At 37.7% G+C, this 27,725-nt stretch overlaps 3 protein-coding genes across 12 annotated transcripts in view; 2 read left to right on the top strand and 1 right to left on the bottom strand.

Moving 5' to 3' along the window:
* Window positions 1–847: 847 nt before the first annotated feature.
* Window positions 848–22,888, bottom strand: socs1b (suppressor of cytokine signaling 1b). Of its 8 annotated transcripts, none has more exons than XM_051859883.1 (6): window positions 22,824–22,842; window positions 8,454–8,563; window positions 7,109–7,179; window positions 6,592–6,684; window positions 5,176–6,442; window positions 848–2,062 (listed from the first exon to the last, which is right to left on the bottom strand). In XM_051859883.1, exons 5-6 carry the CDS (start codon window positions 5,275–5,277, stop codon window positions 1,427–1,429), a joined length of 738 nt encoding a protein of 245 aa, XP_051715843.1. In that variant the 5' UTR covers window positions 5,278–6,442; window positions 6,592–6,684; window positions 7,109–7,179; window positions 8,454–8,563; window positions 22,824–22,842; the 3' UTR covers window positions 848–1,426. The 8 variants fall into 8 exon arrangements, with proteins under 8 accessions (XP_051715843.1, XP_051715922.1, XP_051715756.1 ...); XM_051859962.1 differs by lacking the exon at window positions 22,824–22,842 and adding an exon at window positions 8,211–8,312; XM_051859796.1 differs by lacking the exon at window positions 8,454–8,563 and having other exon boundaries at window positions 22,824–22,888.
* On the top strand, window positions 10,290–17,645 carry tlr2 (toll-like receptor 2). 2 transcript variants are annotated; one of them, XM_051918532.1, is made up of 3 exons: window positions 10,290–10,571; window positions 10,677–10,714; window positions 11,062–17,645. In XM_051918532.1, the coding sequence occupies exons 2-3, from the start codon at window positions 10,704–10,706 to the stop codon at window positions 13,421–13,423; spliced, it is 2,373 nt and encodes a 790-aa protein (XP_051774492.1). In that variant the 5' UTR covers window positions 10,290–10,571; window positions 10,677–10,703; the 3' UTR covers window positions 13,424–17,645. The 2 variants fall into 2 exon arrangements, with proteins under 2 accessions (XP_051774492.1, XP_051774404.1); XM_051918444.1 differs by having other exon boundaries at window positions 10,290–10,714.
* Window positions 21,017–27,725, top strand: part of prkcba (protein kinase C, beta a) — a 43,280-nt gene continuing 36,571 nt past the window's right edge. The window contains exons 1-2 of one of the 2 annotated variants that reach the window (XM_051859582.1): window positions 21,017–21,353; window positions 21,862–21,893. In XM_051859582.1, the coding sequence (XP_051715542.1) occupies window positions 21,193–21,353; window positions 21,862–21,893 (193 nt within the window). In that variant the 5' untranslated portion in view covers window positions 21,017–21,192. The remainder of the gene's footprint in view (window positions 21,354–21,861; window positions 21,894–27,725) is intronic. The other variant, XM_051918685.1, reaches the window with a different exon arrangement.

The following is a 27,725-nucleotide window of genomic DNA, read 5'->3' on the forward strand; positions in this document are numbered from 1 at the left end:
AAAACATCAAAGGTGTGGGTTTTCCAAGAAATGCATGTACTTCCTGGACCTCTGCTTCTCGTAAATACTATACCATGTATTATGCGTGTTATTTTTTGACAGACATTGATGTTGTGATATTCAAATGATGTGGATTTGAAAACAGATGGATCGTAAGGTAATAATTATTTATTTCTTAGCCGGCAAGTGATTGATTCCCATGAGTGTGTTATATCAAATGTTTTTAGTTCTAATATTCCAACCAACAGCCAACCTAATTTTTTGATGGACGTGATAACTAAGAAACATGCTAGATACATTAGAAATGCTAATTAGAAAGTTTATTTTGTGTCTTAAATAAATTACATTACTCAGAGACTGACATATTTGGCTTGTCAAAAATGCTGCATTCATCAAAACTAAAATGCACTAGTGCAGACGTCCTCTTCTGTGTATGGTATGTGAGGTATTCAGTTCAGTATAATAACAATGGATGTTTTTGTTTCAGTTTTCTGTCCTAAAAAAACACAATTTTTCACAAGAACAAAACATGTCTTCCTGTTTTATTCTGCTATGGAATTGTCAAAGAAATGTTTAAGTAAAATTAAAAAGATAAAGATTAAGACAGTAAAAATATGTTGTTATAAAAAATTCAGATACTAATGTATATGCAACACATATATTTCCCCTAGATGGGGCCATTTCTGTAAAACTAGTATGTGAGAGGTTTCTGATTTTTTTTTTTGGGTTGGGCTGAGTTACAAGAAACTAACCAAGCGAAAGGGAAATGGAGAGGGTGGGGGGGGGGAGAGAGAGAGAGAGAGAGAGAGAGAGAGAGAGAGAGATGACGATGACGATGACAGCAAAATCAGCTGTAAAACACATAAAATAATTTATCTTTATTAATAATAAAAAGCAAACAAAACAAAGAACCGTACTTCTCACTAGGTGAAATGCATATTTCTGCATAGCAGAATGACATTGGTATACAATATATACTATAGATTATATAGTCTACATATTGTATATATGTACCAATATATAAAATAATTAAATGTTCATACTGATATTGACATCACCAGTCTCATGTGGTCAGTGGTTTACATTCATATATAAAGACAGACAATACTATTTAAAAGCAACAAAGTTGTCAAATCATTCATTTTATACAAATACAAACTGACCAGTACCAACGTGATTGCTTTAAAACAATCGAAGGCCAATTGTGGTGTTGTGCTGAACTTGCTGCATGTCAAATGAAACGTTTTGTAGTGCTTTTTTTTTTCTTCTGAGAATAATCCAAACGATCACTACACATATAAATAGTAAATACATGATCTAGTTAGGTCAATGAAGACTACAGTATCCTATGAAATGATCAAATAAATGATGCTTTGTTAAAGAGCTGCAACATCTGTAACTTCGCCTTCAAATAAACAACACACATTCATATACTAAAAGGGTACAACCACAGAAATTCTTTAAGCTTCTTGCTCACAGGTAGTTGGTGAATACTATCTTTCCCATAACTCTGCATCACAGCTCTTCTTGCCAGATCTTGTAGGCTCTGTGGCGCATCTCCGCGATACGGCATACTCAGACTCTTTTTTGGGGATGCAATATAGTATCCTATCAGGTGGAAAAGGCAAGAGAAAGTATGTTTACTCCCCGCTAAACTGAATCCTCCTCCTTTCAGGAGCACCCGCACACTGGTCGGGCCCTCGGGAGCCCGATAGCTGAGAGTGAAGAAAACATTTGCCTGCATGCTGTCCCGGATCAGGAATGTCCCAAGAGGGAGTTCGGCCAGTCGTGCATGAGCTTCGTCTGCTTCCATGGGACCCCAGTAAAATCCACTGTGGTTCAAGTATTTCACAGCCTGGGTGATGAGGTCACATTCCTGCTGATCCCGAAAGGGGTGAAAGTGTGTGGGTGGGTCAGAGTAGGGTTTAGGGGGTTCGGCCGGCTTGGATGGGCCCTGTGGCGCAACTGTATGGTCAGAGTCATTATGCTGGACCATTCTGAATCGGGGCCCACTCATACCATTCCTCCATGGTCCCAAAGCATAGATGAATGGTTCTGCAGCCTGTGCAAATGAACAAAGAGTTCAAACATCAAGAGGTGGGAAGAGCTCATGCCCGGACACATTCAAGATCTGTGAGCGTGCGAGAAAGTGCACGAGTATGCATGAGACGGCACAGTTGATTTTAAGCTCAGCTTTAACCCTCTGGTGCTGTACGTTTTGGTTTTTTAGAATTTTTACTTCATCGGAATGGTACAAAACTTGGTAAGGGTTTTGGTACTTGCAATGTGAATGCACACAAAAATCATGGATATAATTCGAAAAGGTTAAATTACCGCAAACGTTTGTTACTGCACCCAAACAAAATCCTGTAATGAAAGCTCATTTTTTGATATATCAACGTCAAAATTGGAACACAACTTGTTTAGAGTTTTGGCTGTTTATAAGTGTCTTCTTTAAGAAGACCAAACATAAGTCTGTGCTCCAAAGCTTTCAAAATTTACGACAGTTTAAGTTGGAAATTTCATTTTTTTAGGTGATTAACAGGTAAGTTATGGATCATAACTATTCCATAAATATAATTTAGTAATATAAAATCCTCTAGAAATACATAAAATAAAAAAAAATTAAAAAAAACATTATCGAACTAAAATATAACATTTCATTGAAATAAAATAAAAATAAAAAAGTCGCCATTTTTGATCGCCACATAAGCAGCACCAGAAAGTTAAAAAAAATTATTTACTGGAAACAGAAAGCAAAAAGAATTTGACTTTTTACATGAAGATGATTCATAAGACTCAAAATATAAAGAAAATTTTGTTTTAAAATATTATTAATATATACTTTTGTGAGCCAAATCGAAGTTAGCGTGGCGTAACCAACATACAAGATGTCAATTACCATAAAAAATGACCATAAAAACAGAAAAATAAACCCCTCATGACTCTGTCAAATAATTTTTTTGACATGTTTTGAAAAGGCACATTTTGTTCAGGTCAAATAGGGTATCCCTTAGAAACTGTTTTAATGTCAATACAAAAAAAATCTTTAGAAAATTATTATTATACACTGATGACTGTGTACTGCACTCAAAGTGAAAGCCTTTTTTACTTGATGGTTACTGGTGACACCACATTTGTAAATCAAAATCCTGTAGAAAATGGTACAAACATTTTAAGAAAAATGAATGAAACCAACATGAATCCAACGATGGCATTTAAGAACTTAGCATACATGTTTTAAACTAGGCTAGATTTAATATATATATATATTTTCTCGAAACTCGTAAATGTCGAAAACTCGAAAACTTTGTTTTATTTACATTTCCCTCACTCGTAATATTCTATCAAAACAATATTTACATCAAACTTTTTACAAAAAAAAATTAAATTTATTTATATCAATACATTTTATATTTTAAACATCATAAATATGAAAAACATATTTTTCTATGTGTTTTTTTTTTTTTTTTTGGTTGGCTACATAATTCTTCTAATGTCTTGATGTTATAGGTTCTTTAAACGCGTTGGCTGTAACCGTTAGCAGAGGAAAAGCGAAGCCCCCTGCCTTCTCCGATATACCAGTACATAAAGCCTAGTACGTAGGCTATATGTTTTCTCGAAAGAACTCAGATAGGCATCACATGAAATGAATTAAGAAGGTTCTTATGTGAAACAGGCAAAACGTTTTCAATAATCGATTATCTGTCACCTAGTACGTGTTTCAGAATAACCATTAAGTTACATGCATACTGAAAAGGTATTCATAAAACGGTGTCAAAAACATGGAGAACGTCACGGTGAAATTAAAGGTGACAGAAACACCTCCAGCCCGGTCGCAGATGAAAAACCACTATCCAACTTACCGCAAATGCAGTTTGATGTTGACTAAGCCAGACTTCTCCAGAACTGTGTACAGATTTCCTGCGATGCTACATTTTTAGTTGTAACTATTGTTAGGCTGACCATTACAAAAGAATAACGAAAGCGAAAGTTTGCAGAAAAATATAAAAGGCGGTCTCGCCTGTGGCACCTCAATGACTGGAAGATGACATTTTCTTCCAAGAACTGTCAGGATGAAGGGCATATGTCTCAATGTGTCCAACCGTTTCTTATTTATACCACTCTCTGCACATAATGTGTAATGTGCAGAGTGAAATCCTAGATGTAGGAATGCGGTTGGCAGCTCTCTCATTCAATGTAAGCTAACTCCTTCAAAATGGCGAAGATCGTTGCGATTTAAGCAAATAATGCACATACAAAGCCTGATATAAGCAAACAACTGCAGTATAATCACTGACTGAAATTAATATACGTGCTAATTTATTCATTTGCCTAATATTAATTGTGCACTTTTGTTTCACTTTCACTTTGGACGTTCTGGTTTACTTTAAATCACGTGATCTTCTCCAAGTCATATCAACATAGGATAGGTTAATCGTTAAAAGTGTCATGTCTTAGCCCTGGCTTACTTTTATTGTTTAAGATTGTAACCCTAAACACTGTAGATTACGCATAACATATAAATATGAGTCACACATTTACAAATATGCAATGTTATTTTTCATAGACTCGGAAAACAGCAGAAATTACACTATTTATGTCATTTCTACATATATATATATGGCAGATAAAATCCCATAGACTTATATAAACACAGATCATCCTTTAGTGCAGATGCAAGTCAATATTATATAGCATCTTATACTAAGATTTTTATTTTTTAAGATCATTGCTCAAACAGAAAAAAACATAAATACTCATTTGAATGTGAAGTAAAACGTAAGCAATGTTAAAGTGTCCAGATTGTTTTTAGTGTGCCGTGCACAATAAACAACAGCATTCACTGGTAACTGGATACATAAAAACATTTTTGAGTGTAAACAGATGCTGTACAACTGTTCATTCTGTAGATGTCTTTAAGATAACTTTAATCAGACCATCTGTAAAAACATCTGATAAACTATACCCCTGACAGAATAATTGAATAATTCATCATACATTATGCATTTTCATCAGAAAACACTCCCAAATCCATAAATATATTTAACAAGTATGTGGTTGCTTAAAACATTATTAATCATTACTCAATTAAGCATCATTCATTTTATTTTAATCTATATTTGCTATGATTTTTTGTTTTGTTTTCAGATTTTGAAGAGAAAAAAAAAATACCTTGCACTGCAGATGAACCCAAAGATGAATTTTCACTTGAAGCAATTTAACCTTTGATATGAACCCCAAATTCCAAAAACTCAACTCTTGTGCCAGTGACATCAACTGCCTGATGTAGCACAGCACCTGCACATTCACCTACAGAGAATTTATTATGGCTGTGCACTACTGCCCTATCTTTACAGGGAAAAAAACTCACCACAACCCCCTCATGGACCTGTATTCAGGTGCTCTTTCATTTCAGTTTCACTTTAGCTGGGCTCTGTCACATTCATGTGTTAACATTTGAAGATTATTGTAGTGCATGTAGTCAGAGAGTGTCTATGGATACAAATTATATAGTATACCATGTCTAAAAGAGGAAAACAATCAGAGAAATTTGGATTTTTAAAGGAAAGGGGTAGTTTTTCAGTCATGTGTTGATTGCCACAATAATGGAATATTGTAGACTAATGTAATCAATGGATTTAAATTAAGCTTCACTTTCAGAATGATGCCCAAACACAATTAACTGAAATGATCAACCTGAAACAGAAAGCAGAAAAACATATTACAACAGCACTGCTATTTCAGAAATAATTTCTGTGCATTTCATTTTACAGGAAAGCGTCCCCATCTGCACTCCTAGTTTCACTAACCTAAAATCAACAGCTGTAAAATAACCACCCAATTTGCCTTTAGAGCAGATAAAGCAAATCGCTTCCAAGAAATGTACTTGACGTTAAGCTTACACTGCACTCTACTGGCAAATGACTAATGTGTTAAAGTTAGTGAGTATATTTTAAAAATAACACGTTTTAATAGTGAGCGAGGTGATATGTAGCCAAGTATAGTTGGGGGTTCAATGCCTTGCTCAAGGGTCTCACTTCAGGAGCGCTGTACATTCACTCCCCCACCGTACTGAGACTCAAACCCACAACCTTTGGATTACAAACCCAACTCTCTAACCATTAGGCCACAAATGCCCTACAACAAACAACACTGCAACTTTAATCATTTTTTTTTAATGACAATCTGTGTACATGATAAAGAAATAAAAACTTCTGGCCGGTGACATGTAGAAACATAAGGTTCATTAACCACAGTTGCATATAGTGATAGTAAATAATTTATTGTATCTTTAAACCCCCCCCCCCAAAAAAAACTTTCCATTTGTAGTTTATAAGGAGGCAGATGCTGTTTCATGTTCCTCCTTCCTGCTGCTGCTGCGTCTCAGCATGTAGGCAGCAGCTGTGACAGCAAGAATACCATATGTGGCTAGAACAAACTGGAAAAGGGAATAAGTGGGAGAAAAAAAATGACACATTGAGAAAGTGGTGACGTGAGCATGTTACGTTTATCTTTGATCAAGTCAACAATCTGACATGCTCTTAAAAGCAAACTGCAATTCTTCAGTAATGAGAAACATGATCTTACATTTCTGCGTCCTTGTAATGTGTAGCTGTTAAAATGCTTCCTCCATCCTATAAGTTTTGTTTGGGCTGGTGCTTCAATCCCGAAGAGCTGTCTCTGTCATAAAAATACACAATACAAAATATTAAGATATGTACATGTCCAAAAAAACATCAAACAAGCAAACAAAAAACTAATTGATAGGTGGTAATATCATACTTTTATGTATACCATGGTACTAAAACTATAATATGCATATGGCATTTTTATTATACTGTATTTAGTGATATATATAAATGTATTTTTAAGCAACTCCTGATATAAAGGTAGACTTCAAAAGCTCTCTCATGTTTGTTCAATCATTCATTCATTCATTTAGGCCTATTTATTTATTTATTTATTTATAATGAAAGACAGAGGGATATATTTTATATCTGTGTTTTATTTAAATATTTTATATATATATATATTATTATTATTTATTTAATATGACACCATGCATGGCTGCGATATGTTGAATTATGAATTATTATTTGTCTACCTTCACTTCGCTTATAAGATGACCAAAACTTGTCAGCGGAATCCGTGTCTTCACGGGGGAGGTCGGCATGTCTGTAGCACAAAATACATATTTTAAAACGTGTATTGCTGCAAATCAAAACAAATGACCATGGAAATATTAGTATGTCAGTCTTGAAATGTATATAAAACCTCAACACTTACTGTATTACTCTAAAAATACAGTTTCTACAAGGGCATACTTCGGTTGTTTACAGCTGTGTTTAGTTCCGGAAATTTTAAATGTCAGCTCAGCATCCAATTAAAACTCCCCTAACGAAGACTTTCAGCCAATGGCTGCAGGTCTGGAGGCGGACTTAGATGTGGTTACGCAAACGAGTTAAAGCGCCCGCGTTTGAATTTATGGTCAATAGTGTGTAAATGAACGTGCCAACCGAGGTCAGAGGAAGTTATTGAGGCGATGGGCTAACGCATAGATATCTTTTAACCGCTTTCTTCCTCTAATGTGACTCCTCTAAACTATGATAAATGTAACGCAGTTTCCTTTAGTGAAAGTTTCTTCCTCAAGTACAAAATTATTTTTTAAACTCTCCATTTCCCAGATCCAGAATATCCTTACACATTTAGCCTGCAATAGTACTGTGTGTGTAATGGTAACTGACATCATTATCCCATGGTTAATGATCCTTGGCATTTGGATGTTTACACAATTAGTGGTGACCTGAGATGTTTAAAAACATAAGATATGAATAACTTATCATGTAGGATTGGGGTTTTGTAAGTAGGCTAATAAACTTAGGAACATAACTCGTCTTGCACCATTTGTGCTGCAGACATTAAGAAAAAAAAACGTCTTGTTTCTTGTTGAGACAAGATGTACTTTTCTAGGCTAATCACTTTCAGTTTTGCCTGGTAGCAGATCAAATTTCATATACTTACTTTGAAAAAAAGACATTTATAGAGACCAGAATATCAAGATATGATGTATGCTTTTTAGCATAACCTACTTGCAAGGTTTCCTTTCTGTCCCATTAGCGTAAAACAGGTTCAAAATTTATACTTATAACAAAATGCATTTTCTGCTTTCTTCTGTTTTATATATCCAAGAGGGCTGTGATACTTACAGCAACATGACTTATGCCCTCTGCATGCACTTCTTTTTTTGACTCTTTGTTATAGGAGTCTTCATGTTTACACTAAACGTGACGTATTAATTTTGCCAATATCTAAAATTGAAACAATACAGAAAGGTTGTTGTGCTGTCAACAATTCAAATCAACTGAAGCAGAAATAGAAAAGTAGCTTTCATGTGTCTCAAGTGAATTGAGGAAGTTGTTTATGTCTGATAGACTTATGCCTCTTTTCACCTGCCTCTTACTGGTTACACAAGGGAGAAGACATCTTGCAATTTTAGATTGCCTTTCACCAGAGGAACTGCTGAGGCCATAAAAGAGAAGGCTTTTTGACATTTAATATCCTGTCAGAATGGAAAAAAAGAACTCTCATCATGAAATTGCAAATTTCTGCAACCAAGTAATCAACATAAAATCAAAAATATTGCAATTTAAATTAAATGTGTAATAAGCATGAGGATCCCAATATTTTACCACAGGACTCTTCTATTTTGTTTTATTTTGAAACACTGTAAACCCAAATAAGTTGGTTAAAAAATTAAAAAAATTCAAAGTTTAAGTAAGCAGAACTGGCAGATATTTATTTCGTACATTTTAATTGTTCTTAACTTGAGTACACTAATTCAAGGCCGTAATCACCATAGACATTGAGGGGAACAAGTCCCCCTAATAATTAGAAATGGCCAAATTGTCCCCCCAATATTTGATATAATTGATGTTGCTCTGTTGTACCCCATTATGCACCGCTCTGTTTGTTGTTAGGATGACAAAACAAGTTTTAAAAGTTACATTTTTAGGCTGGTCTGCCTCAGCAATCTAACAGCGTTCATCACTGTCAGAATGAGTGAGCTGGCCAATCAAATCAAAGAAGGCGGGGCTTACTGTTCACAGAAGATGAATGTGAATTCCAATGCAACGTTTTCGCTTTAGCAGTGAAATACTATGTAAAGAGTTAGTTGCTAAACATTATTTTACGACTGTTTTATTATTGAAATATTCAGCGACCAACAGTAATATCCAGTGATGCAAACTACTCAAATTTTTTATGATTCACCATTTTCAATTGAAAACATGCTATTATTATGTAAATAATAAGATATGATTAATGTAATTCATAACTGAATGTGATGAAACAAGAAACGTTGTTTTTGGCATATTAGACATACAAATAAGAGTGATTATTTAAAAAAAAGTAGCAAATAGTTTAAATTGATTACTTAAGTTAACTATAGACTTGTAACTTTTACCGATCTTATTTCTTTTTTGTTATTCCCTTAAATCCTTTTTAATTTGTAAACTATTTAATTCCTTTTAATAATAATAAAAAAAAACAATAAAATAAACACAGCCTCGTTTACTGAAATCATCTGACTTTTTGCAGTTTGATACATGCTCCGAACCACTGATTTGAAACAAATGATTCGTTAAGCTTCGAAGCTTCATGAAGCAGTGTTTTGAAATCGCCCATCACTAGATATTGTTGAATAAATTCGTTATTTTGTTTGTTTGTTTGTTTTTTAGTGCACAAAAACTATTCTCGTCACTTCATAACATTAAGGTTGAACCACTGTAGTCACATGAACTGATTTAAATATGTCTTTAGCAGCTTTCTGGGCATCTGAAAGTATTAATTATCTTGCTGGCAATAGAGGCCTCACTGAGCCAACAGATTTTATCAAAAATATCTTAATTTGTGTTCCAAAGATAAATAAAGATCTTACGGATGTAGAACGAAATGAGGGTGAGTAATTAATGACAGTATTTTAATTTTTGGGTGAACTAACCCTTTAGGTTTGTCTAAATTAAAAGAAATAAGTTCATAAACCTCAAACCAATGAAATAGTTAACTTAAAATATATAAGTTCTGTGAACTTGAAGGAAAAAGAAAGTGCTAAAAACTCATAAAAGTTAATTTGACTTTAAGTTTGTCCTACTCAAACCAATTAATTATTTTGAGCGTTAGGGTTTGCAGTGTAGATAATATAAAATAAATGTAAAAGATATAATATACAATAACTGTCTTGAATTAAAGCTGGTTATGTGGAGTCCTGCAAAAACCATGAGAGATGTGAAGTGATGCTTTGTAGTGGTGAAGTTAAATATTTGCTTTACTAGAAAAGGCTAACTTCCTCTTTTCATATCCTTAATTCTAAAGCAGCGTATAGTGAAGCGGACATAAAAACGTGTCTGAAATAGTTTTACAAAAAACTATTTGCATAAAAGACATTCTAAAACGGTCTGAAAAATTATTACCTAACTACAGCATGTAAATCTATGTACACATGCTCTGTAGGACTGGTCTGTAGGGATGGTTCCCTTAAATCATGCTGCTGAAAAAAGAGACACGATTTTGTAAGTTTCAATCAGGCTATTCAGTTTCACTACCTCTTGTGACTCACTGTTTGCATGTTTGAATTCTGTTTGTTTTCCTTTATTATGACTACTGCCAAACTGCAGTTTGCGTGCGTAAGAGGAGCAGATACAATGGGAGTCAGGTAATCAAATTTCTTTTTATTTTTTTCTTGGAATTTGCAGGACTGGCAGTACTTTAATATTTGACTGCAAACGTCAGCTTGTGATAGTACAAAATGTGGTGTAGAGAGTAGATATAGATATAATGAGAGTGGATTGATTGAGTGACTATTTTGGAAATGAAGAACTTTTTATGTTTCTGTTCACTGAATGAAATGTTTTTCTTTGATGAATAGAAAGTTCAAAAGTGAAGCATTTATTTGAAATAGAGTTTTGTAAAAGTGATGTAAAAGTCTTCACTATCACTTTTGATCAATTTAATGCATCCTTACTGAATAAAAGTTTTTTTTTTATCGTTCTCTTTTTACAGGATGAGACTCTTGGGAGCAAAGGAGTCCATCATTCTTTTTATATTGATTTTGGCTCAGGGCTTTGAGTACTCTAGGACATGTAAATGTGATCAGCAATATTTTTGCAATTGCGCCTCAAATCATCTCCAACAGGTCCCAAAGGTTCCAGCGAATGCTCTTGGCCTTGACCTGTCTTTCAATCAGATTGAGTCTATTAACATAAATGATCTCAGCCCTTATAGTGAGCTGAAAACCCTAAATTTGCACAAGAACAAGCTCAGTTTTATACACAAGGAGGCATTCAAATCTCAATGTAATCTGAAAGTTCTTGATCTGTCCTTAAACAACCTGAACAAACTGTTTTCGTCTTGGTTCCATGAGCTAAAATCTCTTCAGCATTTGAACCTTGTTGGAAACCCTTACTCCACCTTGGGACCCGCTTCCATCTTCCAGTCTCTTGTTAACTTGAGGACGCTGCAATTTGGTAGTCCTTCGCTGAGGGTGGTTCACAAGAATGGCTTAGATGGGCTCACTCATCTGGACGAGATGACATTTATTGGCAGTAACCTGAGGTCGTATGAGAGCGGGAGCTTGAAAGCAGCCCGTCCCATCGGTTCAGTCTCTTTGAGCCTTCAGAATCTGTTTCAGAACGATCCAGAACTTGTCTCTAAGGTTCTTCAAGATGTCTCCCACCCTGAAACTCTGCTGACTATCAAAGACGCCACACTCAGAACGAACACTTCAACTGAACCCTTCAAAGCGGCGAAAGAAGGTGGGACTAAAAGCTTGAGTTTCCAAAATGTAACCACAAGCGATGAAGCGATCACCTCTTTATTGCAGGTCATGAATGGTTCTCCTTTGTCTTATATTGGTCTCACAGATGTACACTTAATCGGTCAAGGGTGGTGGCAGAAAGCTTCATACACACATTATGAAAACTTATATACGGCCTACATACGTAATCTTGACATCCAAGGATTCTTTGAGTTTAGTAGCATGATGCAGTTGGGATTTCTCCTGATGCATCTCCATAAGGTGTCTGTGATCAACGGCACAGTGTTTGTCATTCCTCAACAAACAACTCCTCTGTTGAAAAATCTTGAATACTTGGACCTTAGTCAAAATCTCCTGTCAGACCTGACAATTGAACCGACCTTATTTACAGGTTTGGGCTCATATCAAAACCTCAACACCCTTAATGTGAGCCAGAACATTTTAAAATCTCTTGGGCTGATGTCTCGGTTGGTAACTAACCTTAAGAGGCTCATATATTTAGACTTAAGTCATAATAGTTTTGTTTCTATGCCAGAAAAGTGTAGCTGGCCAGCGACTCTTAGGTTTCTGAACCTTTCCAGCACAAAGCTACGTACGATGACCGCTTGCCTGCCTTCTACCTTGACGGTTCTGGATCTCAGCGAAAATGATCTGACGGCGTTCATCCAAAGATTTACTCAACTTACTACACTTATATTGACAGGAAACCGATTTATGAAACTTCCACAGGGGGAATTATTTCCGAGGCTACATATGTTGCTTATCCAAAGGAACGCCTTGCGGATGTTCAACGAGAGCTCTTTGAGGAGTTTTACAAACCTGCAATACTTGGAGGCGGGTAACAACAATTTTGTGTGCTCCTGCGAGTTTGTATCTTTCTTCAAACAAGATGTTGACCGTTTCATCACACTACTGGATGATCGTTGCAATTATGTGTGCGACACTCCATTTACTCTCAGAGGTGATGCTATTGAAAGTGTCAGATTGTCAGTCTTCGAGTGTTATATGATCCCTGCTGTCTCAGTGCTTTGTTCTGTGATTATCATAGTGCTTGGACTTATTGCTGTCACCTGCCATAAGCTTCACGTTATATGGTACCTGCAGATGACTAAAGCATGGATACAAGCCAAACGAAAACCTGCAGTTGGTCGACTTTCCGAAGAGCTCCGCTATGATGCTTTTGTATCCTACAGTCAACATGACGCTGAGTGGGTCGAGGAGATCCTTGTTCCAGAGCTGGAGAGCTCTCAGCCTTCATTCGCCCTGTGTTTGCACAAACGGGACTTCCGGCCGGGCCGTTGGATTGTGGACAACATAATCGACTCGATTGAGAAGAGCCATCGGACTCTCTTTGTTCTGTCTGAGCACTTTGTTACCAGCGAATGGTGTCGCTACGAGCTGGACTTCTCACATTTCCGCATAGTCGATGAGCACAATGACTCCGCTGTCCTAGTACTTCTAGAGCCGATCAAGAAGGAGACCATTCCCAAGCGTTTCTGCAAGCTGCGGAAGATTATGAACTCCAGGACGTATCTGGAGTGGCCCGAGGATGAGGAAAAGAGAGGCGAGTTCTGGAGCAATCTGAGAGCCGCCTTACAGAGGGATTAATGTTGACGCCTCATGAAGGCTTGCCAGGTTTGTGTGACAAACACAGCCCAATCAAAACTAGCCCAATAAAACTGGCCCAATGCCAGAACTTAATGTCTCTAGGATGCATTTTCAGATTTAGTTTTATTTGTAGGCCTACTGAATCCATTGTTGTTATTGTTAACTAAAACTATTAATTGAAATGAAGCTGAAATAAAAGATAAATATTAGATGAAAAATGACACAAGGGTTAGTTCACCCAAAAATGTAATTTCTGTCATTAATTACTAACCTAATGTTTTTCCAAACCCGCAAGACCTTTGTTCATCTTCAGAACACAAATTAAGATATTTTTAGTGAAATCCGAGAGACAACGTGACTGCAGTGGTTCAACCTTAATGTTATGAAGTGACGAGAATACTTTTTGTGCGCCAAAAAAAAAAAAGTATTCTTGTTGCTTAATATTAAGGTTGAACCACTGTAGTCACATGGACTATTTTAACAATGTCTACAGGGCCTTGAAAGTTGCTGCCTATGGGTGGATCAGAAACCTCTCAGAACCTCTCAAAAATCTTATGGGTCTTACGGGTTTGGAATGATATGAGGGTGAGTAATTAATGACAGAAATGTATGAACTAACCCTTTAATGAAAATTAGAAATGATGCCTTGGCAACTAAATATAACATTGCTGTATAATGTAATATAATATTTGCGAAGTTTAAAACATGTCACATTAATTAAAATGACAACATGGATAAGAGCATCTGCTAAATGCTTTAAAATGTAAAAGTCCTGCTCTTACTTCATACATTGTTACTTGAGTATTGCACATGACTAACACCGCTGTGAATGCACATGGTTTGAGGAACAATATTAATAGTTAGCACAACAAATATTAACATTCCAGGCCATGTGTTATCAGTAGAACGTGTTTGTGTAACGTGAGCTGAAACAATGGAAGGTTATCTAAATTTTTTTTAATGTACTGTAATGGATAACTGTTTATCTCCAGTATCATTTCAGCCATTATCAGTTCAGCCATTTTCTGTTACTTGGTAAGTAATTTTTTTTAGATTGAATTATACGCTAATGTATATGAGAGTGAGCCTTTACAGTGAAATGTATAGCAACAATGAACTGCTATAGAATCAAATACTGAACCTATTTTCTTCTGATGATATCCTTTTATTCACATAATGATATTTTAGACTTAGAAGGTCTTTGCATGTTGTATGTATACTTTGGCTGAGGAACTGCTCTAGATGTAGCTTTACTGGCTCAAACCATAGGTCCATAGATATAACACCTGTCCTAACCCCATTTTCAGAAAAGTTATAAAATGCAGTTAAATCAATAATCTGTGATTTGTTAATTCTCTTTAAGCTTTAACTGACAAAAGGACAAAAGAAAAGATTTCCAATATTATATATTTTGTAAATATAAATAATTTTTGATTTGATGGCTACAACACACTCCAAAAGAGTTGGGACAAAAGCATGTTTACCACTGTGTCACATCACCTTTCCTTTTAATTACACTTTTTAATCATTTGGGAATTGAAGATACTAATTGTTGCAGTTTTGCAAAGAGGAATGTTTGCCCAGTCATGCCTGATTCAAGACAGCTGCTCAACAGTTTGGTCATCATTGTCTGATTCTCCTTTTCATGATGTGCCATACATTTTCAATAAGAGTCATATCTGGACTGCAGGCAGGCAAAGTACATCCACTCTGTAGAGTGTCTACTAAACCACTCTGTTGTAGCACGTGCAGAATGAGGCCTGACATTGTCTTGCTTCCAAGGAAAGATGTCATCTTGATGGCAGTATATGTCTCTGTACAATCCCAATATACGCCTCCATGTAAATGGTACCTTCACATATATGCAAGTCACCCATGCTATTTGCACTGATGTACTGTACCCCTATACCATGACAGATGTTTGCTTTTGCACCTGTCGCTGATGAAAGTATGGATGGTCTCTGAGAACTCAATGTCCGTTTTTCCCCAAAACTAGCTGAAACGTGGACTCATTTGACCACAGCACACATTTCCACTGTCTTTTGGACTCGGAGAACTCGGCAGCATCTCTGTATAGAACTGATGTATAGCTTTCTTCTTGTGTAACAGAGATTCAAGTGGCATTTCTTGATGCAGAAATGCAATGGTTTTCCATAGTATTCCCGAGCCCATGTGGCTATATTTAAAGGAATTAGTTCACTTCTGAATGAAAATTTCCTGATAATTTAATAACCCCCATGTCATCCAAGATGTTATTGTCTTTCTTTCTTCAGTCGAAATGAAATTAAGGTTGAGGAAAACATTCCAGGATTTTTATAGTGGACTTCAGTGGGGCTCAACGGGTTGAAGGTCCAAATTGCAGTTTCAGTGCAGCTTCAAAGCGCTTCACACGATCCCAGACGAGGAATAAGGGTCTTGTCTAGTGAAACGATCGGTCAATTAAAAAAAAAAAAATATATATATTCTTTTTAACCACAAATGCTCGTCTTGCACTGCGATGCACCACGCATTACGTTAGAAAGGTCACCTGTGACGTAGGCAGAAGTATCGCGGTAGGGGGGAAAACTTCATCTAAGTTTCTGCTCCAACTTCAAAATCGTCCGATATCATACCGTTTTACCTTTTTTTTGTAAAGGGCATTTGGCTTTCCTGGAATGTTTTCCTCAAAAACCTTAATTTCTTTTTGACTGAAGAACGAAAGTCAAGAACATCTTGGATGACGTGGTGGTGAGTAAATTATCAGGAAATTTTCACTCAGAATAGGAACTAATCCTTTAATAGAGCAGCATGATGAATTCTCATGCAGAACTTCAAAGGTCACGCACATTCAGCGGAGGTCTACTGCCTTGCCCCACACGGACTGAGATTTCACTAAATTCCCTAAATCTTTTCACAGTATTATGTATGTTAGATGGTGACAAACCTAACGTTTTTGCAGTCTTGCATTGAGAAGTGTGATTTTTTTTAATTGTTTGACAATTCTCTCATGAAATTTGGCACAAAGTGATGAGCCATGACTCATCTTTGCTTGCAAAGACTGAGGCTTTGGATGCTCCTTTATACCCAATAATGTTACCCTCACCTTATTACCAATTCACTTGCTTATTGTGGACGTTTCAAAACAGTTTAATTTGGATATTCTGTAATCTTTTCACTTTTATTTTGCCTTTGTCCCAACTTTTTTGGAGTGTGTTGCAGCCATCAAAATCAAAATTTGTTTATATTTACAAAATACAATTAAGTTGGTCAGTGGAAATCTTTTCTTTGTACCTTTATCAGTTAAATAGCGGTTCAAGAGAATCACAGAATTTTATTGCATTTTACAAAATGTCGTAACTTTTCTGGCCATGGGGATGTAAAAATGATATTTTCAAATAAATTATTTATATTGATAAATAATTTTTAATTTAAAGCTGCTCAATAACATTCTAACACATGATTGTCTATAGGTTATGGATGAGTAGTTCCTTTGAGATGTTTCTGTAATATATGTATTGAAATAATTTTATCAACAGAAGCCATTAATTCAAGTAACATGTCATAAAAAGTACTGAAACCAAGTTGTAGTAATTGCTTGTAAGAGGAAAACGTGGCTTTTTTTAAGATTTCTTTTTTTAAGCAATCTGTTTTTCAGATCTCTTTTTCAGTAAATCTCATGATTTGCTAAAAAAAAAATGACAGCTTTTAAATAGCATTTTATGGTTTTTGGCGCCACCTGTTGGATATTTTAAGATTTTAAATGGAGTTTACAATTTGAAGGAATTAATTTCTAGCGTGAACTCATATCTGATCAGTGAATATACTGGTGAGGTGGGAAAGACCAGATGAGAGTGTTTTGGGTTTTGTCACCTGTTATTTCACTATTTCTCTAATGGTCTCACAATAAATCCTGCTTGTTCTCACAATGAAACCCAAACCAGGGCATATTTGTCCAATGATTTGGAAGTGTAGAAATCACAAGATCTTCATCTTGTACCTGCGTGGAGCTCAGCAGATGGTGGATGACTGTATCAAATGCTTTTGTTGCCAATTCAAGTGATTCAAAGAAAAGGTTTTGGTACAGTGGTGATTGGATAGGGTCGTACATATTGTTGTCAAAGAATAAACTGTAACCTTGGACTAAATACTGCATGTTTAAATAATGTAATCACAGTCGGTGTCCTTATCATTAAACTCACCGGTGACCCTTAGTGGGTTCATCAGCAAGCTAATTAGTGAACAATGCGTGATAATTTCATTCCTTAGCTCCAGAAGTATTTGCTCAAGAGTCTTTACGGATAGGCTATGCTATCAAAATCAGAGTATCTCAGAGTCAGATAGCATTTAACAATAATCTCATTTAACAATAATCTCATCTGACAGGTTTGATGATGTGAAGAAAAGCCTCATTGACAAGATCTTATGTTTTTATTAGTAACCCGATTTATGAGCCCTAGAGCAGTAGGATCATTGGTCATCAACTGAATCAAAACATAATTACACCAGTCTGCCAGAAGCTAGTTATTATAGTTAATAAAGTTTTAAATGTGGATATTTTTAACGATTGCTTCACTTTAGAAGGCCTTTATTAACACATTGGAGCCGTATGGATTTTTATGATGGATGGATGCTTCAAAATCACATCCCCCATTCACTACCATTATAAAGCTTGGAAGAGCCAGGATATTTTATAATATATCTCAAATTGTGTTCGTCTGAAAGAAGATAGTCACCTAGGATGGCTTGAGGGTGAATAAATCATGGGATAATTTTCATTTTTGGGTGAACTATCCCTTGAAGTGAACGTAAACAGTTGAGGAAGAAAACGCAGGTGTAACAGATCCGCGCGTCAGGTCTTAAAGTGACAGCAGCCTAATATACCTGGTGCCAAATTATGAGATAATATTAAAAATATCTATATGACAGTTTTCCCCATGGTATCTATTTCAAAAGTGTGGCCGGTGAAAATGCTGAGCGGCTAGTAACTTTGAAAAAAACAGCTAGCTACGGTGGCTGGTGAGCAAAAAAGTTAAAGGGTTAGTTCACCCAAAAATGAAAATTATGTCATTAATTACTCACCCTCATGTCGTTCCATACCCATAAGACCTTTGTTCATCTTCGGAACACAAATTAAGATTTTTTTGATAAAATCCGATGGCTCAGTGAGGCCTGCTAATTAATTGGCCTCACTGAGCCATCGGATTTTATCAAAAATATCTTAATTTGTTATCCAAAGATGAGCGAAGGTCTTACGGGTGTGGAACGACATGAGGGTGAGTAATTAATGACAGAATTTTCATTTTTGGGTGAACTAATCCTTTAATGTCAAGCCCATATATATATTTTTTGGTGTGTAATTGGATCTCTGCCTCAAAACACTTCCCAGTGTGACAATTAGCCCCGGTCACCTATATACTTTAATTCACATCTTTCTGTCAGTCAACTTCTGGATGGAATTTGCCTCCTTTTAAGGATTAATCTCTTATGCTGTAGCATCTGCTAAATGGCAAATTTAATGTAAATGAAAAAGGGAACTTGTTGCCACAAAGAACAAGTGGGAGGTCTCAACTGTTCCTCATTCAGTCATTTTATGCTTTGCTCTTGAACAATTAGTGCAAGAACAGTCCTATAGATGGTACCTGAGGTTAAGTGTACTCAAGGGCACAATGGTTTTACTGAACTCTTATTCATGAGTCACCTTTAGGGATTGAATCAGTTCAGATCACAGACCATAGGCTTCAACCACAATTTGCATCAAATGCTAACAAATAGAAGCACTACTCCTTCAGAAGGAGGCTATTTAAGTGAAAATAAAAGTACTTGGTCTGAAAAACAACAGTCATCAGTTTAAAAACAAATGAAGAACAAATTTTCTCAGGCATGAAAATAGTCTTCCATAGAAACTAGACGAGTTACCACCCCTTCTGCACATATTATGAGGTGATTTGCATACACAGGCACACAGCTACTTGTGTTAACTTAAACAGATATTACTGGTTTTAGTGCCAAATGTTCTCAGAAACTAGTTCTCACAAACATAACAGTAAAAAGTAAAGATATTTGATATGCCTTTTGGGGCTCCTCATATTGCCACAATAAAACATTTGGAGAGCCCTTTCAAACAAGGCTAGTCTTTGAATAACTTATAAGGTTTCCTAAGATTGCATCATGACCTCAGAACCTTAAAGCTGAAACTTCATGCACAATGCAATCCTTAAGTTCCTGCAAAAAGTTCCTAAAATGTTTACACTGAAGTTTCTTGAGTATTCCACGGTTATTTAAATCTTGAATTGTGTTTAACTGGAATTTTTGTGTTAATGAATGTTAATAAATGACAGCCTGAATCCGCAGGTGATTCTCATATTAAATTTAATATGAAATATTCACACACGTTTTCCTATATTAAGAAAAAAAAAAAAAAAATGAAAAGTTCAAATGTAAATGTCATGGTTGATCAGACTGTGAGGGTTGTAACATTACTTTCACATGTACTTCTGTTAAACCCACAAAGACTGCACAAAATGGGACCAAAGCTGACATCTGGCGTAACTGCAAAAGCGACTAACATGCACTCACACACTGTATGTATGTAATGTTTTTAGCCTATGTTTTATATTTGTTTTCTATTTCTATTGCGGTTTTGAATAAAATATGTACCATTTCAAATTAAAATGAACTGAGGGGAAAGGTAACGGTGGAGTAGTGCAACTGTCTTTGTCTAGACCTACAAGTAAATTTGATTATTGCAATAAATTCATCCACAACATTTAAAGTGTCCATGTTTTCTAATAGTGTTACAGCTCGATCCAGTAGTGGTATTATACCAACAACAGTGCTTCTTGTACTTGACATTAATTTACACATTTACATTAATGCATTTGGCAGAAGCTTGCATCCAAAGTATACTCTTTATCAGTGCATGCATTCGCTGGGAATCGAACCCATGACCTTGGGGTTGCCCTATAGGAATGATTAAAACATTTAGTAAAAGGTTTCTGCCAAAATACTACAGTGCTTTCTACTGTAGACTGGATAAAAATTAAATGTAAAGAACTGGCAGATGAAAAATACTTAAATGATTTCAAGTTGAAACAACCTCTTCAGCACAATTACATAGGGTTACCCACACGTGGCACTAACATAATGCAATGGACATTAAATAATGCAGCATAAAACACACCAGTGAGTGAAACTGATAACAAAAATAAGAAATCCACACGTTAGTGCAGGGAATCCTGGGAATGCCCTTTTCGCAAAAAAGGCGATTCATATTTTTTACTTTAAAAATAAAAATAAAATAAAAAAGCTTTCTAGAAACATTGTGTCATTTGTTATTTTTGATGACAGTGATAAATAATAATCACGTACCAGAATTCCAGTGCAGTAGCTACAAATATTAATGTTAATATTATTTTGATAAATGTTTGCAGTGCGCCAAATCAACAAGTGTGCTGTGCATCTGGTGCTCGATCACTCACAATTAATGACAATTTCCTCAGAAATGATTTTAAACGGGTTTTTCAATAAGGATGCACGACCAAATTATTTATGTCAACCGCAATAGTCATTCAAAACGACTGTGCGAAGGGGGCGTGGTTACAGTATCACTGAAGCACCGCTGCCCGCGCGCTCCACCACAACAGTCAGCTGGGGAGAGGCAGGCGTGAGTGTGTGCGCGCGCGCGTGCCGACCAACCGGGAAGCGAAGCGCAAGCAGAGCAAGACCCCGTACAACGGCGCAGGCTACAACTCGAGAAGATTTCTACCCACTACATCCATTCCGTCCCCATCATGGCCGACCCAACGGCTGCCGACGGAGAGGGGGGCGCGCGAGGCTTCGCCAGGCAAGGCGCTCTGAGGCAGAAGAACGTGCACGAAGTGAAGAACCACAAGTTCATCGCGCGCTTCTTCAAGCAACCGACCTTCTGCAGCCACTGCACCGACTTCATCTGGTGAGTATGTTGGAGGACGTAGATGTGTTGTTGTATATACAAGGCTGCGAAGGGCACAGGTGACTCACTTGATGCTCGTGAAAGGAAAAACACCAAAGCGTTTGAACGCTCTCAGACATCCGCAGTGGTGTCAACACTGAACAAAGACGCTGAGCGCAGACGGAAAAGACGAGCGCTTCGCGCAACGAGTCCAACGCAATGCTGCAGCTTCACAAGATATTTATATGTCAGTGCACTTGTATGTTTACGCATTTGGGTCAGTTAGAGCACATTTATTTAGGCTCTACTCTTCCTTTAGTAAGGATAAATGTTAAAGTGTATATCACGAGAATGAAATTCCTCGCGCTATGATTAAGCCATCATCATCATCATCATCGTCCTAGAGATGGATTTGGCAATTTTGCGGAATATGGCGCGCGCCTGCGCGTCTTGCTGCTGCGCGCAGAGGAATGCGTCCAGATTTGGTTTCTGTGCTGTAATCTCTCACACACTCTCTCCTCTTTTGCAGGGGTTTCGGCAAACAAGGCTTCCAGTGTCAAGGTAAGACTCTTTGCCCCCCTAGAGAAATTTGAGTCTTTACATTTTCAATGACTGCAACTATTTATGTTCTGTTACCTGACAGCTGCTTTCATGTGCTAGCAGTGTTGCAAACACGAGTACATGGCTCTCGTTTCATTTGCGTGTGTTTGAGGAAGAAATACACTTTTTTTTGGTTTCTAGTGGTGGTTTGAAGAAATTACTAGTGACAGTTTGTGTTGTGCTCTGGGAGGGGAGGCTGGGGCTAGTTGTCAAAGCCAGCATACACACATGACAAAACTTAACTATTTTACGTTCTGGCCAATTGGTGGCTAATTCCTATGAATTTGTACAATTCCATTCCTACGTTTCAGTACAATCTGACAGTTAAGATTAGGGGTGGACCCTTATTGTTTAAATCGCATCATATGAACTACAAATTCATGCAGAAATAGTTACGTTTTCTCATTAGATCTGTTTGTCACAGTTTATACGCCAATGAATGTTTACTAGGATAGCTTGTTTATGTATAGGCACTTACCTTAAAGTTTTAGCTGCAAAAGTTATTGCATAATTACATCATTGAATATGAAACTTCTGCTAGAGAGTTGAATTGAAATTATGCTCTTAACTTGGTGTCATTGAGTACAGCTCTTGGTGACAACTTCCCTATATGAACATTTAGATATGAAATACAATATTCAGGCAGTGTTGCCTTGAATGTCAAACTGCCATTATACTGGCATTTGGCAGCATTATCCTGAACACATCACCTCCTACTCAGATCATTAATGGGCTGTTAAAAACTCATCATCCGCAATTACTACATTACAGTGCTACTTACTAAGACAGCGAATACATTGTGGCAGAAACCGGGGCTAGTTGTCACATTTTACAACAATGAACATTTCTTACTTAAATCAGCTAAAAAGCATTAAAATGACACAAACTTACGTCAGCCACACAACAAACACCAGCCACTACTGTGTAATGAACTGCTTTGACTAACACAGGTGAAACTAAATAAGTTAGACGCAGAGGATTTAGACCAATCAAATATGATTCAATTACATGTGGACTAGGCAATTAGCTTAAAGGTAATTAATGAATCACAATACCCCACCCCCTGCACACATCTGTCTGAAAAAAAGGAAACCTGGAAATTCTGCTGTGGATTTTCTCCATCTGTTGTATGAAAATGTGTATTTTCAGCAAATCATTTTAGATCAAATCTACCTTTATCAAAGTAAAACTTTCTAAATTGCTCCAAATTTTAAACGTCTCCTATGATGATCAGTAAGGATCTCACCACTTTGTGTCTGCTTTTGTGAATAATCTTTGATAATTAAGCTCAGATCTCAGTAGGGACTGTTATATTAAAACATTACACCACAATTAATACACTGAAATTGTCATCTGCGTGTTTTAGCACAATGAGTTCTGTACAAATGGCCTGCTTGGCTTGTCTGCGGAGATAACGCCTCGTTCCCATGTTTCCTGCCTCCACATGGTCTCCAACAAATTCTAAATTTATGGAATTGATTAGCATATTTTATCACACTTGGAGAGACATCTCTCTTCCATGGCTCTTTATCTTTGCAGTCACTAATGTTGAGTACTGTAGTGAATTTGTTTTTTTGTTTTTTTACTGATTTTCTGATATTTCATCACTCTGGCATCATCAACTGCATACGAAAGCTTTTAATGTCAAATCTATCATCTCATGCCATTTTGTAAAGTATATTGGCATGATACCAATTTTTAGCAAACAATTGCTATATTGTATAGTCATACAAAAACTGCATTCATTTTGGTAGATTTTATGTTTACCAAGCAAACGACCATATTTGCTCTGTTGATAAATTTATAGTTCTTTGTAAGGGCTAGCCAGGGCCATTGCTGATGCAGCGATATGTTAACAATTCATGTTGATCATTTACTTTGTGGACACACACACAAATACACACACATAGAAATGCAACTGTAAAAGAAATAAAGATTGATTCAACAAAGCATAGATCTGGCCTCCACTTGTCTATGCACATTTGCAGATTGAACAGAGTGAACAGCCTGCACTTTTCCTTGTGCCAAAATTACATTTCTGTATTCACTCAAGAATCATTGTCAATCATTTAGTCAATCATGTGGGCATTTAGTTGGTTTTTAAGGACACTATGAAATCCAAATTTGAGTGCAAAGGACAGAAAACAATGTTTCTCTAGTGATTTCATGGGTTCTTTAAATTCATTATATATATATATATATATATATATATAGTATTTGTATTTGGTAGCAATGAAAAATAGAAGGCAAGAGAGGAGGTCAGTGCTGTGTGTCCCTGACCTGCTTCAGTTAACAAAGGGATGTGTTTGATACCAGCACAACAGCTATTTTTACCATTTAATTTTACTGGCAAATACTTGCAGGCTGAGACTCAATTGAAGAGAGAAAGAGAGTGCGAAAATGCAAACAAGAGGTTGAAGAGAAGGCTACTGTTCAATTAACCAAGACATGCTTGACAAAATGCTTATATTAATGCCTTTGTTACAGCCACAGCCAAGTACAATGCTTTTTAATAATGCCAGCTCATTAATTCATTCATTAACGTCATTGCTCTTTCTAACACTGCAAAACATGTACTTGATGTGCAACTGCGTGTATGTAAATCTATAAACCCAACCAGGTAGGTTCGTATTAAATTACACAGACTTGAACAAGATGGAACAGTGCCAAAACAGTTGATGTCTTTGTCATTCATTTCTGTTATCAATCCAATTCTTATCGTTTATATGTAAGTTTGGGGTATAAAAATCGTCTCAGGTTACGTATGTAACCATAGTTCACTGAAAAAGAGAACGAGACGCTGCGTCCGATAGGAACGCTTTGGGAACGCCCTCAGCATGATTGCGCCTGATGCACGTATGTCAACTAGTCCAGTGGCGAAAGTGAGCATCACGGGCGGGTGACGTCACGACCAGGAAAGGATAAAAACACATCCGGTAAGACCGGTCTTCAGTTTCAATTGCCGAAGCAAATCGATCACAGGGAGGCAGGGAGTATGGCAACATGACACAGTGTCTCGTTCCCTTTCTCAGGGAACTATGGCTACATACATAACCTGAGACATTCCCTTTCGAGGGAACTCACGCTGCGTCCGATAGGAACGCTTCGGGAACGATATACCAAAACGCTGTACTACCAAAAATGCCTGTCCGTGTGAAACTGTGGCACACTAAGACAAGAGCACTGATGAGCCTGGAGCTGCGTCCAGGTCGAGATCATAATATCTCACAGACATGAGTGGCGAGGACCAACCAGCCGCATCACAGACCTCCTTGAGGGAAACCCCCCGACAACAAGGCCTTGGAGGCCACCATACTCCTAGTAGAGTGAGCTCTGACAGACAGTGGAGACTGCTGACCAGAAACCTCATAAGCAAGAGACATATCCTCGACTATCCACTTGCTAACCATTTGTTTGGACGCAGGGCGTCCCCTATTATGTGGTCCAAAACAAACAAATAGTTGCTCGCACTGGACACACAAGATTAAACTTTTCCTGGTCTGGATCTGAGACGGAGGAGGACAGAAAGCTTGCAGCACTATAGGCCGTGGAATGTTGGTCAGAACCTTAAGTATATAGCCCGGTTTAGGGTAAAGGAATGCATTGACCATCCCTGGTGCAAACTCAAGGCACGTAGGGAATACAGATAGGGCCCGAAGGTCTCCTACTCTTTTTAGGGAAGAAATGGCAAGGAGGAAAACAGTCTTAAACATCAGAAATTTTTCTGAGACAGAATCAAGCGGCTCAAATGGAGATGCAGACAAGCCTTCCAACACAATGGCCAAATCCCAAGCAGGAACCCTAGTGCGTGTTGCAGGCCTCAGCCTCAAGGTGCCACGAAGGAAACAATACAACAAAGGGTTCTACCCCACAGTTGTACCATCCACAGGGGCATGGTATGCAGAAATATCTGATACGTAGACCTTTAGGGTGGATGAGGATAGCCCTGATGAAAAGTGATCTTGCAAGAACTAGTACTGTACCAATTGGGCAGTTAACTGGATCTAGCTGTCGCACATCACACCAAGAAGTGAAAAGTTTCCACTTCAGGGCATATAGTTTCCTTGTGGAAGAAGCTCTGGAGTGAAGAATGGTCTCCACAACCTCGGTTGAGCCACCGGATTCTATGAGTTGGGCCCCCTCAAAGGCCAAACCCACAGGTTCCACATTTCTGGGCGGGAGTGAAACATCATGCCCTCCGCCTGAGATAGAAGGTCCCTCCTGATAGGAATCTCCGAGGGAGAGCCGTTGAGTAGAGACACAACGTCCGAGAACCATATCTGACTCGGCCAGTAAGGCGCTACTAGCAGTAGACTTATCCCTTCCTGGCAAATTTTCTTCAGAACTCCTGGGAGCAGAACAATTGGGGGAAAAGCATACAGACGTAGCCTCGGCCACGTCTGTACCATGGCATCCAGTCCAAGAGGAACTGGATGCGTGAGGGAGAACCACAGTGGACAGTGCGTCATATACTGAGACACAAACAGATCCACTTCCGCTTGGCCATAAATCTCCCATATGAGCTTCACTGCCTCAGGGTGAAGTCTCCATTCCCCTGGCCTCAGCCCCTGTCTCGACAGGATATCTGCTCCTATATTCTGGGTCCCTGGAATATACATTGCTCTCAAGGAGAGCATCTTCCCTGGTCTGGTGATCTGGTGCGCCAGTTTGCATAGTGGGCGTGAACGCAGACCCCCCTGTCAATTTATTTAAGAGACCACCGATGTGTTGTCTGTCTGGACAAGCACATGATGACCTCTCAGGTCTGGGAGGAAGAACTTCAACGCATTGAAGACCGCCATCATCTCCAGGCAATTTATGTGCCACGAAAGATGATGACTCCACCACAGCCCTTGAGCTGAGCGGCCTTCCATTACCGCTCCCCAGCCTGTGAGAGAAGCGTCTGTCCTGAGAGTAACTCAATGACATTGAGCTCCTAACACAGGGCCCTGGAACAGTAACCAACTTTTCTTCTGTGTAACCAAGGTGCGGAACCACCGCCGCGTGATCTTGATCATACGAAGTGGGTTCCTCCTCAGAGAAAACCCTTTGATCTTATTGCAGTTTGCAAACCCGAAATCTACGCGTCGCCTCGGCAAAGATCCAAGCCACTAGATTCTGTATTGCTTAAGACTTTATCCCCTCGAGAAAAAAGCCAAGAGGAGCAGAGCTTCAAGTCTCAAAGTGCATATGCTTTTCTACACATCGGGAAAATATGAATGAACACTGTTAGATCCCAATACAAGGGCATGCTCTCAAACAAACAACACATGAATCGTGTGTATCCCCACTCGTAATAGTAGCGAGGGCAGGGAGGCACACGACTCAAGTTGCTATTTGCTCGCCAATAAACTCCTATCTAGAATATATAATGCTTGTCGACAAACAACAATAAATAGACAGAGACAGTTCTCACACAGATCGCTTTGCTGAGGCACAAAAGCTGAAGATCGGTCTTAACGGATGCGTTTTTATCCTTTCCTGGTCGTGACGCCACCTGCCCGTGATGCTCACTTTCGCCATTGGACTAGTTGACATACGTGCATCAGACGCAATCACGCTGAGGGCGTTCCCAAAGCGTTCCTATCGGACGCAGCGTGAGTTCCCTCGAAAGGGAAATGCATATACTTTGAATGAAGTAAAAAGCTGTCTGATATGTAAACAGTCCATTAGCAAAAATGAGTGCCAGCTAAAAAAAATTATTTTAAAGTTGGGTAATTAGAAACATTAGGTTGCAAAAAATATATATATTTTAGTGTTTGCCATCCCATGAAGTCTCTGATGTTCTGGTCT

Source organism: Ctenopharyngodon idella, chromosome 1 (genome assembly GCF_019924925.1).
Source record: "Ctenopharyngodon idella isolate HZGC_01 chromosome 1, HZGC01, whole genome shotgun sequence".
Taxonomy (NCBI): Eukaryota; Metazoa; Chordata; class Actinopteri; order Cypriniformes; family Xenocyprididae; genus Ctenopharyngodon; species Ctenopharyngodon idella.

What these genes read in the sequence shown, in the direction of transcription:
- socs1b (XM_051859796.1), bottom strand. Translation starts at nt 5,277, where the DNA reads ATGTCACTGGCACAAGAGTTGAGTTTTTGGAATTTGGGGTTCATATCA. An exon ending in GGGTTCATCTGCAGTGCAAG is followed by an intron (nt 2,063 to 5,175) that starts GTATTTTTTTTT and finishes TCATTTGCACAG; the next exon opens with GCTGCAGAACCATTCATCTA.
- tlr2 (XM_051918444.1), top strand. Translation starts at nt 10,626, where the DNA reads ATGTTTGAATTCTGTTTGTTTTCCTTTATTATGACTACTGCCAAACTG. An exon ending in GCAGATACAATGGGAGTCAG is followed by an intron (nt 10,715 to 11,061) that starts GTAATCAAATTT and finishes CTCTTTTTACAG; the next exon opens with GATGAGACTCTTGGGAGCAA.